This window comes from Aquarana catesbeiana, linkage group LG10, assembly GCF_042186555.1.
Source record: "Aquarana catesbeiana isolate 2022-GZ linkage group LG10, ASM4218655v1, whole genome shotgun sequence".
NCBI classification, from domain to species: domain Eukaryota; kingdom Metazoa; phylum Chordata; class Amphibia; order Anura; family Ranidae; genus Aquarana; species Aquarana catesbeiana.
The window spans coordinates 168439836-168452613 of NC_133333.1; the positions used below are offsets into that span (position 1 = coordinate 168439836).

The 12778-nt window shown below is 42.3% G+C and overlaps 1 protein-coding gene across 2 annotated transcripts in view; it reads right to left on the minus strand.

The window, feature by feature from the left end:
* The window catches only part of SLC35E2B (solute carrier family 35 member E2B), a 96523-nt gene that overhangs the window by 22860 nt on the left and 60885 nt on the right, over positions 1–12778 (minus strand). For both annotated transcript variants that reach the window (XM_073602930.1, XM_073602931.1), the window contains one exon: positions 12272–12344. In XM_073602930.1, coding sequence (XP_073459031.1) covers positions 12272–12344 — 73 coding nt within the window. The remainder of the gene's footprint in view (positions 1–12271; positions 12345–12778) is intronic.

The following is a 12778-nucleotide window of genomic DNA, read 5'->3' on the forward strand; positions in this document are numbered from 1 at the left end:
ACCATTGTAAGAACCCCTGTCAGCGTTAAATGGTTGGTCTTAGTCCTGTAAGACGAAAATAGAAGAAAGAAAGCCTAAAAAAAGAAAAGTAATTGCAGCCACCATATCTAAGAATTGGTAAGCTGCAACATAACAAATGCTTGCTTTTGGGTTTAATGCTGCTTTAAACTACTAACAACAAAGCCTGGAGAATGCCCAGGAAAAAAAACAAAGCCTACTTTTTAAACTACTCCCACTGTTCTTAGTAACCTGCCGTCCTGTTACTCTTTACAAATTCAGTGACCATCCACAATGCACTGGCTTCATGCCTGCTTGATCTAAGAACTGCCCTTGCTGCATCTGCAGACAGAGGAGTGTATCTCAGACTTGGTTGCATCAGTGTATACCCATTCACTCCTCTCAACTGGCCGATTTCCTCCAAGCTGCCTTCCCATCTCTGCCCATGGACATGCCTCATCCATCCCCAAACACAACAAGGATTTTGAAAAATGTAACCTACAGCATGCTACTGTGTCACAGTATGACCACCATGTTTCATCTCTTTGTTGACACTGATTAAATTCTAAAGCTAGAAGAATATAAGCGCATTATGGGAGTTACGCTTTGAAGAAGAAATAAAAATACAGATTTTAGAAGACTGGGTTTCAGAAAGCACATTTATTGGATGCCCAATTTAAAGCTAAAATCTATGCAGGCAGCTAAATACACAATTATTATTATTTTATTATTATACAGGATTTATATAGCGCCGACAGTTTACGCAGCGCTTTACAACATTAGGGCAGACAGTACAAGTACAATACAATTCAATACAGGAGGAATCAGAGGGCCCTGCTCGTTAGAGCTTACAATCTAGGAGGGAGGGTCAAGTGATACAAAAGGGTAATAGCTGTGGGGGATGAGCTAATGGAGAAAATAGTGCAGTTGTTAGATGGAGGCAGGATAGGCTTCTCTGAAGAGGAAAGTTTTCAGGGATCGCCTAAAAGTGGATAAAGTTGGAGACAGTCTGACAGATTGGGGTAGGGAATTCCAGAGGATGGGCGAGGCTCGGGAGAAGTCCTGGAGGCGGATATGGGAGGAGGTGATGAGGGAGCTAGAGAGCAGGAGGTCTTGGGAGGAACGGAGATGGCGATTAGGTTGGTATTTTGAGACTAGGTTAGTGATGTAGCTGGGGGCAGAGTTGTGGATGGCTTTGTAACTTATTGTTAGTATTTTGAATTTAATTCGTTGGGCGAGTGGTAGCCAATGGAGGGATTGGCAGAGAGGGGTAGCAGACACTGAGCGGTTTGTAAGGTGGATGAGTCTGGCAGCAGCATTCATGATGGACTGAAGGGAGGATAGTCTGTTTAAAGGTAAGCCAATGAGAATTGAGTTGCAGTAGTCAAGGTGAGAGATAACCAGGGAGTGAATCAGGAGTTTAGTGGTTTCATTGGTTAGAAAGGGACGTAGTTTAGAGATGTTGCGGAGGTTGAGGCGGCAAGCTTTGGAAAGTGATTGGATGTGGGGCTGAAAGGAGAGTTCAGAATCCAGGATAACACCTAGTACCCTGACATGTGGGGATGGGTGGATGGTTTTGCCATTGCTCTTGACAGAGAAGTCGGGGGAAGAGGAACGTGGGGGAGGAAATATTATAAGCTCGGTTTTGGACAAGTTGAGTTTGAGGAAGTGGTGTGACATCCATACAGATATGTCGGTTAGTAAGTTAGTGATGCGTGAGGAGACTGATGGAGTGAGTTGAGGGGTGGAGAGATAGATTTGTGTGTCATCAGCATTGAAATGATATTGAAAGCCGTGAGAGGCTATCAGCTGACCCAGGGAAGAGGTGTAGATTGAAAATAAAAGAGGTCCAAGAACAGAACCTTGGGGGACCCCGACAGAGAAGGGAAGAGGAGTGGAGGAAGTAGAATTGTAAGTGACACTGAAGGTGCGTTGGGATAGGTAGGATGAGAGCCACTGAAGAGCACAGTCACGGAGACCGAGGGAGTAAAGTTTTTTGAGGAGGAGGGGGTGGTCAACCGTGTCAAAAGCAGCTGAAAGATCCAGAAGTAGGAGTACAGAATAGTGTCCATTGGTTTTTGCAGTTAGTAGGTCATTTGTGAGTTTTAAAAGAGCCGTTTCTGTGGAGTGTTGAGGGCAAAATCCAGATTGAAGGGGATCAAGAAGGTTGTTTTTAATGAGGTGGTCACTCAGTTGGTTGTAAACCAGGCGTTCAAGAAGTTTAGAGGAAAAGGGGAGCAAGGAGATTGGGCGTAGGTTGTTAAGATTGGTAGGGTCCAAGGACGGCTTTTTGAGTATGGGGGTGACCAGTGCATGTTTTAGAGCATCGGGGAAGATGCCAGAGGTGAGGGAGAGATTGAAGATGTGGGTTAGAGAGTGTAGGATGGGGTCAGAGGGTGACCGTAGCATTTGAGAGGGAATAGGTTTCAGGGGACAGGTGGTTAGGTGGGCGATAGAAAGGAGTTTAGCAACTTCATCTGTAGTAGTAGATTTGAATAGGGGGAGTGTCAGTTGTATCTGTTGACATGGGGTCTTAGCTGGGGGAGATACCTGTAGAATAGAGATTTCATCACGGATTGTATCAATCTTGTTTTTGAAGTGATTAGCAATTTCCTGGGCAGTGAGTAAGTCAGTGGGTGGAGGCGGTGGAGGACAAAGTAGAGAGTTGAAGGTAGAGAAGAGTTTGCGGGGATTGGATGAGAAAGTGTTAATAAGAGTTGTAAAATAGGTTTGCTTGGCAGTGTGGAGGAAAGAATAGTATATTTGGAGGGCAGATTTGTATTGGTTGAAGTCTTTGAGAGACTTAGTCTTGTGCCACAGACGCTCAAGAGCGCGACTACGTTTTTTGAGAATTTTAGTGTTATCTGTTTGCCAGGGTTGTAGGGGTCGAGGCCTGATTCTGCGTGTGGTGAGGGGAGCGAGCTTATCCAGGGTGGAGGACAGAGATTTATTGTAGATGGACATGGCTTGGTTGGGGCAGGACATGGGAGAGATTTTGTCATAGAGGTGGTCAGTAGCAGAATAGAGGAGACAGGAGTTGAAGTTGCGAAAGTTTCTACGGGTGATGGTTAGGCGATTGGAGGGAAAGGTGGAAGACAGGAGGAGAGAGAAACTAATAAGGTGGTGGTCCGAGAGAGGAAAAGGATTGTTTGAGAAGTTGCATGGAGTGCATAGGTAGGAGAATACAAGGTCAAGGGTGTTGCCATCAGAGTGAGTAGAAGCCTGTACCCATTGCTTCAGGTCAAATGAAGAGGTTAGACTAAGAAGTTTAGAAGTAGCGGGAGTGTTTGTATTAGCAGGGATGTTGAAATCACCGAGAAGGATTGTGGGAATATCCGAAGAGAGAAAGTAGGGTAGCCAGGCAGAAAACTCATCAAGGAAAGTCGATAATTGAAATACAAAGGACCTGTATTACCTGCCAAAGTATTTGCAATACTGCGCAGCTGTTTTTTTGATTCAGATACTCCTGCTAGACAGGGCATTCAGGTTCTGAATCTCAGCTGCAACATAAGTTCAGCTTGCTCAATTACACCCAAACTGCTGACCGGATACTGAAGGGGCAGCATAAATGTAATGCCTAATGCTTCCGTCAGCTTATTCATGATCTGCACATGCTCACTGCAGCCAAGACTGAATGGCTTCTAGTACTGACCCTCCCCTCTCCTGCTAAGCAGGAGATCATAGTAGTATGATATAAACATACATTTGTAAGTTTGGGGGAGGGGCTTGAACATGGCCAAGTAGAGACACACGCTCACAGAGTTCCGAACACCCCTCCGGCTATTTTTTGAAGCATGCGGTTATACCTGCTATACTAGCCGGCCAACGTGCTATTAAGGCAGCATCTTAAACCTGGTAGTCCCCCGGAATGAAGAGGAAGGATAAGCAATTACAGGGGATACCACTACAACCCGAGATTCAGCAGTACTTCCCGTGCACACGGGCGGCCAAAGCCAGGGGTCAAACAGCGGAGACACGCGGTGTAACAGAGCCTGGAGGACTGGCGAATACTGTCTCACTTACCGTCGCAGCAACACCCGGAGGGCTGGCGAATCCTGCCCTATCCTGCTCTGCAGCTAAGCCGGGGTCCGCCTCGGGAACTCAGAGCAGCATGGACGGCCAACAACAGAGGTCTCCAGGATTGCGGGAAGCTCTGCCTACAGAGTCCATGGAGATGGATCTCAGAGCACTCATGCAGGTGCTACCGACGAGAGCGGACCTCGAGGCAATGATGGCACGCCTGGAAGAGGTACATCGCAGAGACCTGAAGGTGGTACAGACGGAGGTTGAACAGCTGACTGCCAGGCTCACAACTGAGGAATCATCCCTGGCTTCCCTGGAAAACCGGGTTGCTCATCTGGAAGAGGTACAGAGTGTACATGCTTCCTATGCATCCTCACTGCAACTCCATTTGGAAGAGCTCGAAGACCGGAGCCGACGCAATAATTTGCGATTTAGAGGTATTTCAGAGGGGGTAGGACAAGAAGCTTTACAACCTGCGGTTCTGTCAATTTGCCAGCAACTAGATATTCCTATCTCCCCTCATGACCTAGAGTTTGAGAGAATCCATAGATCCCTCGGACCCCGTTCGATAAATCCTAATAGACCTAGGGATACGATATGCCGCTTCCAGCGCTATGCCCACAAAGAACTAATAAGCCGCAAGGCATGGGAGGTTGGGGAAATTGTTTACGAGGGGACACCAGTGAAAATATTACCTGATTTATCCCGGGCTACCCTACAGAGAAGGGCGATGTTACGTCCACTTTTACATAATATTAGGAAGCTGGGGGGAACTTACCGGTGGGGGTACCCCATTGCATTTATTGTAAGGAAAGGCTCATCGTCTTTCGTTCTGCAGCACCCCGCTGATCTCCCTGAACTGTTTAGCTTTCTGGAGATAGAGACCTTTGCTATTCCAAATTGGCTGCAGCCTATACTAAGACCAATGAAACGATCAGTGACCTTAGGCGCAGCAGAAGAACCATTACCCCAAGCAACAGGGAGAAGCGGGGGACCGGGTGGTATATCTCAATCTGGGGGAGGACAGGAGGTGTAACCCCAGTGGATGACGTGACTAATTGACCTAGGCCTCTTCCTTTCCTTTCTTTCCTAGTTTTTTGTCTTTTTTAGAAAGGAGAGAAAAATATTTTTACATCCCCCCCTGCCTTTTTTTTTTTTCTCCTCTCTCCCTCCTCTCAGGGAGACGTCAGTAATACCTGGTCCGCTTTTATTTATTTACTTATTTTTTAATACTTGGTTTACTGCAACCTCGTGGAGAATGTGGACATTATTGGCACTGTATAGGTATAAACATGGTATAGGCACTATATATTTTTATTTATTTATTTTCACTGTGTGCGTATGAGGTTTATAATTAGAAGTGTTATATTTATTTAATTATTTATCAATTTATTAATTTATTTACTTATTTTTTCACTGTGTGAGCATGATGTGTATAATTTGAGGTGGTACAACACATTTGGAGGGTATTGGAATATAATATATTATCTTTATCCATTATTTTATTTATGTTTTGGGATTGATATGAAATTTTATTTTTATTATGTATGTGTGTATGCATGTGTGGATATGTATGTATGTGTATGCATGTGTATATATATGTATATGCATGTGTGGATATGTATGTATGTGTATGCATGTGTATATATATGTATATGCATGTGTGGATATGTATGTATGTGTATGCATGTGTATATATATGTATATGTGTGTGTATATATATATATATATATATATATATATATATATATATATATATATATATATATATATATATATATAAAATTTTTTTTTCCCTCTTGTGGGTATAATGTGTATAATTATAGGAGTTCTAGGGGCACTTTTTGAGGATAGGGATGATAGGGGCTGCCTCTTGTTAAGTGTCACAAATTAGAAGGGCGCCTTGCAAAAGCACTATATATAGAAACGGGGGAGGGATGTTTGTTATTTATTTTTTCTTTCTTCTTCACGGATCCAATGGGGATGCTGATGACTAAATGGGGGAAATGGAGTTCTTGGGATGGAGCACGGTGTGGGTGTGTATATACCTATATGTGTATGTTTATATATACTTCGGACCCAAGTAGATGATTGGTCCATAGAGAACCTCATCTAAACCTTTTTTTTTTTTTTTTTTTCTATTATGATAAAGCCATATAACAGAGTCGGGTTCCTGGAGCCCTCCTTCAACAGTTAAACTAGCAGCCATCCACTATATGGGGGAATGCCCGTCTGGTCAGATAGATCAAGGACCACAGCGTACTCAGACCCGAAAGGCACTAATCACACAATGAATTCCTAAGGGAATTTATTGAGGAGTTATGGAGGAACACACTTTGGGAAAGGTTTATAGAGGAATTAGGGGGATAGGAGTGGGGTTTTCACTGGCACAGGGGAAGGGGGGGGAGGGGGTGGGAGAGGGAAGGGGAAGTTTGGGTTATTTTTTAAAGGGGAAGGCAGGAGGAGGGAAAATAGATAAATAACTAGGTAGATGTTTTGGCATTTGCTTGGTTGTTTGTTAGTTTTTTTTTTTGTGTTTATTTATTTTTTTTGGAAAGGGGAACACTAGAATTTAGTCTGAGTAGGCTGTGGGCCCGGAAAGTGGGCTACGGTTACTAGCTTGGGTTTGGGTTTTTTTTTTCTCCTACATTAGGGGGAAGACGGCTATATGATGTAATAAGTGGTTATGCCTGGGGAAATAGGAGTAGAGGAAGATAATATATTTTTTTTTTTTTTGGCTAGGCGGTATGGCGGTAATATATTATGTGACTATAGCCGGGGGAGTAGAGTTGGGAGCGGAGCATCTCAGCCAGGTCAAGCCAACTCCCCATACAGGCCAGCACCCACGTGAACCGCAGCTCAGAGGTGGGTGCTCTCTTTAGGGGCTTTCTCTTTGGGGGTTTGTCCCACCGTTCCCAGGGGAGATGGACGGGGTCCGAGTGACTACTCTAAATGTGAAAGGACTGAATGTCCCGGAGAAAGCTCCTTAATGACCTGAAGCGAACATGCACAGATGTGGCATTTGTACAGGAAACACATTTTAAGGCGGGTAGACTCCCTTTTCTTCAGAACAGATTTTTTCCATGTGTATATCATGCTTGTAATCAAGAAGCAAAATCTAAAAGGTATCGCCATTTTGATTTCCAGTCGAGTATCCTGGTCTCTTATAGAGAAATGTTTGGATCTAAACGGTCGTTATCTTTTTCTTAAAGGATACCTCGATGGCATCAAGGTGACACTGGCCACTGTATACGCACCAAATCTAAACCAAGACTCTTTTTTGAACATAGTTCTACCAAAGCTAGCAGAATTTGCAGAAGGTAAACTGATCCTGGGGGGGGGGGGACTTTAATATCCCCCTGGACCCTAGAATAGACACTTCCGTAGGGACTTCATCGGTTCCAGGCAGTGTCAAAAAGCGAATTCTGAGGAAACTTTAGGAATTGCAACTGGTAGATGCCTGGCGAATCCTTCACGCAGGGGAAAAAGATTATACTTTTTTTTCTAACCCACATCAAGTGTACTCTCGAATAGATTTATTTTTGGTTCCACATTATTTACTTTCCTCAGTATGGGATGTTTCCATTGGAAATATAACGTGGTCAGATCATGCCCCGGTGACTCTCTGCCTCTCTCTGTCAGGCTCGGCTGGCTCCCCGGAGTGGCGCTGGCGTCTTAATGAGAGTTTGCTACAAATCCTGAAATTTGGGATGATGTGGCAAAAGAACTTACAGCATACTTTCAGACGAACGACAAGCCGGGGAGCGACCCGGGCATGGTATGGGAGGCACATAAGGCAGTAATACGAGGGATTTTGATCAAACATGGTTCCCGTTTGAAAAAAGCACGAGAAGTACAGATAACAAAACTACTGGGAGATATACAGGTTCTTGAATTACAACATAAGAGAACACAGGAGCCCTCTGTGGGGAATGATCTGGCTCATTTGAGGCAACAAATAACAGACCTCCTACGTTTTAAAGCTAAAGCAGCGATACAGTCTGGAAGGAAGGTGACATATGAACTGGGAGATAAATGCAGTAAATTGTTGGCGGGGAAGCTTAAGGAGAGGAGTTCGACAACATATATACCTCACATAAAAGGAAGGGATGGTCAACTAATTGCGCTGCCAAAAGATATTGCTAAGACGTTTGGAGAATTCTATTCGTCTTTATATAATTTGACACCACCATCCTCCTCTCCTTCTGTTCTGGAAGAATACCTTTCCTCATCATGTCTTGCTCGACTTCCCTCTCCGGTACGTAGTAGCTTAGAAGCCCCTATTACTATAGAGGAGTTGATGACGGTGATAAAAACGGTCAAATCTGGGAAGGCACCAGGCCCAGATGGATTTACCTTACAGTACTATAAAAACTATCTTTCTGTGTTGGGTGCGCACATGATAAAGATGTTTAATGCGCTGGGCCAGACGACCACACTGCCCCCCAGATGCACTTCTGGCGTATATTTCCGTTATTCCAAAGGAGGGGAAAGATCCGTCAGAATGTGGAAGTTACCGTCCAATTTCGCTATTAAATGTAGATTTAAAGCTTTTTACTAAATTACTAGCCTCCCGTATTCAACCTCTGTTTACTCAGTTAATCCATCTAGATCAAGTAGGGTTTATCCCCTCTCGTGAAGCAAGAGACAATACTATCAAGGTACTTCATTTGATCCATCACGCTAATAAGACAAATACCCCGTGCGTCTTTTTGAGCACCGATGCAGAAAAGCGTTCGATAGAGTAAACTGGAATTTTATGTTTTCGGTCATGAGGCACATGGGACTAGGAGACCGTATGCTGCAATGGATTGCTAAGGTCTATACTGCTCCACAAGCGTCGGTTAAAATAAATGGAGTATTCTCAAAACCTTTTAGGCTCTCAAATGGAACGCGGCAGGGATGCCCTCTTTCGCCCCTGTTGTTTGCGCTTTCGCTGGAGCCATTGTTGAACAAAATTAGGCAAAACCCAGATATCTTGGGGCTACAGATAGGAGATTACAATTACAAAGTTTCAGCCTATGCAAACGATCTGTTGTTCTCTATGTCTAATCCACACATTTCATTGCCTAATCTTATGAAGGAGTTTGAAGGCTATGGAGCTCTCTCAAATTTAAAAATACATTTTACTAAATCGGAAGCTATGGGAGTGGCACTTCCTCAATTAGAGCGTGGTATTATACAACCTAATTTTAAATTCAAATGGGTGACTTCAGCGTTAAGGTACTTGGGTACATATATACCATCAAACCTGGGCAATACTTTTGCGGTAAATTTTCCACCATTATTCAACGCATTATTGGATAAATGGAATCAGGGGCTACACTCGTGGTTTGGCCGATGTAATATTATCAAAATGAGTATCATGCCAAAATTCCTGTACCTTTTTCAGGCATTACCTATCGTTATACCGGCAGTTTTTTTTCGTCAAATTCGCACTCTTTTTACTAAATTTATATGGGCGAATAAACGCCCCAGGATTAGTAGATGTCTTTTGACGCTACCCAAGTGCTTTGGCGGTGTAGCTGCCCCAGACGCATTTAAATATTATCAAGCAGCCCATCTGCGCAGGATGATCGATTGGAGCAGACATAGGGAATTCAAACTTTGGATAGACATAGAACATCAATCTAGCCCGATACCTTTGGGTAGAGCACCTTGGTGCTATGCAGCCCTACCCGTCCCTCTTAAAACACATCCTATTATAGGCCCTACACTGAGAATGGGATCTGGGCTCTGTCGGAACTCTAATTTTTCCACGACACAATCACCCTTGTTCCCAATATTAGGAAACCCTAGTTTCCCCCCAGGTATGGAATTAGGGGCGTTTAAGAATTTAATAGAGAGGAGCTGTTTTCAGGCATCGCACTTTCTGGATCACGAGAATTGGCCCACGGTGGCCACATTGACGCAACCGGGGGGCCGGTATGAAATAAATCTTTGGCAGGCGTTGCAGCTACGTCATTTTCTTAGGTCTCTGGGACCACTGATAAATTATCAGCGTCAATTAACTTTGAGTCATATTGCGATGGAAACGAACCCCTCCCTCGGACGATTTCAAAGATATATGCCTTGCTTAGCATGCCCTCAGAAGATTTTGTGATGCCAGGCTTTGGTAAATGGGAGAGAGATCTGGATAGGACCTTTAGCCCAGCCCAACGACAGAATATTATCTATCTTTCGTTGAACTCATCAATATGCACACGGATTCAGGAATCAAATTATAAATTACTGACACGATGGTACTACACCCCGGCAAGGCTAAGTAAATTTTCTCCAGAGGCCTCAGACCATTGTTGGAGATGTAGAGAGGATCGGGGGGACACTATTTCACATATTTTGGTCCTGTCCTAAGATTAGACAATACTGGCTGGAGGTTCAGAGGATATCTCAAAAGTTTACAGTTTTTCCATATCAGACGACCCCACATTTTTTCTGCTTCATTGTTCACAAATTCCCCGGCAGGCATATAAAAAATCTGTGTTATGTCACATGGTCAATGCAGCTAAAGCCTGTATTACTCTTAGCTGGAGGGATCCCAAACCTCTTTTCATTGCTCAGTGGCTAAATAGGGTAAGGAACGTCGGGATTATGGAGGATCTTGTAATGTCAGCACAAGACAGAAAAAAAGCAATACAGCCTTGAGAAAGTCACGTGTCAGTGATGCAACGCGTGGGAGGAGCCTAGGACACAGTCTGCTGAATACATTGTATCAAGCAGCAGCAGCTTGCGTAGCAAGCCTTGTCCTTACAAACCAGCTGAGATCTGCTTATCTGCATGCTTAAAACAAGTCAGGCACACGTGAGTGTATCACTGTGCTGTTTTGCCTGTGAACTTTTATTGTAACAATATTGCGCAATGTTTTCTCTCTTTGTTTATTTTACATAAAACCACTTGATACTGAGAAAATTACCATTCATTGTGGATGTGGAAGAAATAGCTCAGAGGGTGAACAAATAAGTACTGCAAGAATCCAGATATCCCAGATTACTAAGGACTGAACTGTCGCCTGTTACTTATCCTATCTCATTAATTTAATCATCTTTATTTAATCAGATTCTATTGGCACTATTTATACTCATCAATTGAATATATATTGCACCTTTATAAGCATATCATTTACTTATTTTTTATTATGGAGGATTCAACACTTATCACAGGGAATATATCTAATTTATTTATTTATTGGCACTAATTTGGATTGATTACTATTTGCAAACGCATTTTTAGTATATCTATACACAATTGTTGCTTAGTTTACTTTGGAGATATCGCACCACTTCCAGTGGATTTGTATAACTGGAGGAACACAGTTTTAAATAGTTGCGATTTTTTCATATATTTACGATTTTATATATATGCGATTTTTTAGCGATTTGGTAGCAATTTTTTTTCACATTGGTTTTTTAGCACAAAAAATTATTTTCTCACATTTGTATCAGAGCGCATCAATCTATGTTATATGTTTTAATTTTTAGGGGATTCTGACCACTATATAATTGATAGCAGCTTGGTATCATTGTCAATCTAACAATTTTTATTTAATTAATTGCACGTGCATTCACATACATTTGATTTACACTTATTTGATTGTTTATGTCACGTTAGAACATTATTGCGCTTGGTGTTTTTGTTTATTTACTTTAAATAGGGTAAGGAACATCGGGATTATGGAGGATCTTGTAATGTCAGCACAAGACAGAAAAAAGCAATACACTAGAACATGGGCAGACTGGGATCAATTTGTATACTCAGAAGAAGGGAGGAGACTAATGGGGAGTGCGTCTGGGGAATGATGGGCCCTATGTTGGTGTGTTTTCACCTTGTACGCCCGTCTCCTCGGGGAACGGAGGATGACCCCTTCCCCCCTTTTTCCTTTTTTTTTGCTTCTTTCGTTTCTGATTTGTTTTTGTCTTTTGTCTTGGGTTTGTGGGTTTTTACTGATTTATTTACTTTTGTAGGTTTTTGTTAAAATATAAAAAGAAAGGGAGGATTCCTTTCTTCTTTTGAGTGGATATACACATATAAGTATAAGTAAATGAAGACGTATATATACATGCTTTTATAATTATAGATTATTAAATTGGCACAAAATGTATGGTAGTTAAAAGCAAAGGTGTATATGGAAAGTGATATGATATTGGATTACCTGCCTCCTTTCGAATAAATAAAGAATATTAAAAAAAACATACATTTGTTTTCACATAATGCCTATATATCTTTGGCCTTAACAGAAATATTCACTACTTACCATTAGAAAAATCCAAGTTGGGATTAACAGGATTACAGCAGCAGCGCTGGTGTAAAACTGAAGCTCAGGGGGTCTGTATATATATATATATAAAAAAAAAAACAGAAAAACAAACAAAACAAGATTATAAACCAAGAAAAGAATGCCTAATATACCTGAGGAAGGATAAAGAGAATGTTTCTCATACAAACCAGAGATTTGCTATAAATTGCTAAATGACAGCTGAAGACTGAACAGTTGCAGTAGCTACAACAGAAACCTTTATCCATCATGTTCACATGGGACTACTTTGGCAAAAAGGGCAATATACAGTAGCTTAAAATTGAATCAAATTAGCACAGCAAACAGAATAGATAACTTAAAAAGTGTTACTAAACCCACATCATAAAAACACACACACACTATCAGTAAATGATTTATTACAATGCTGAGCATTTCCTGTCACATATGAGCAGCCCATGTGACTAGAGAGTCATACATGCGTGGGTATACACAGTGGTAAATGAC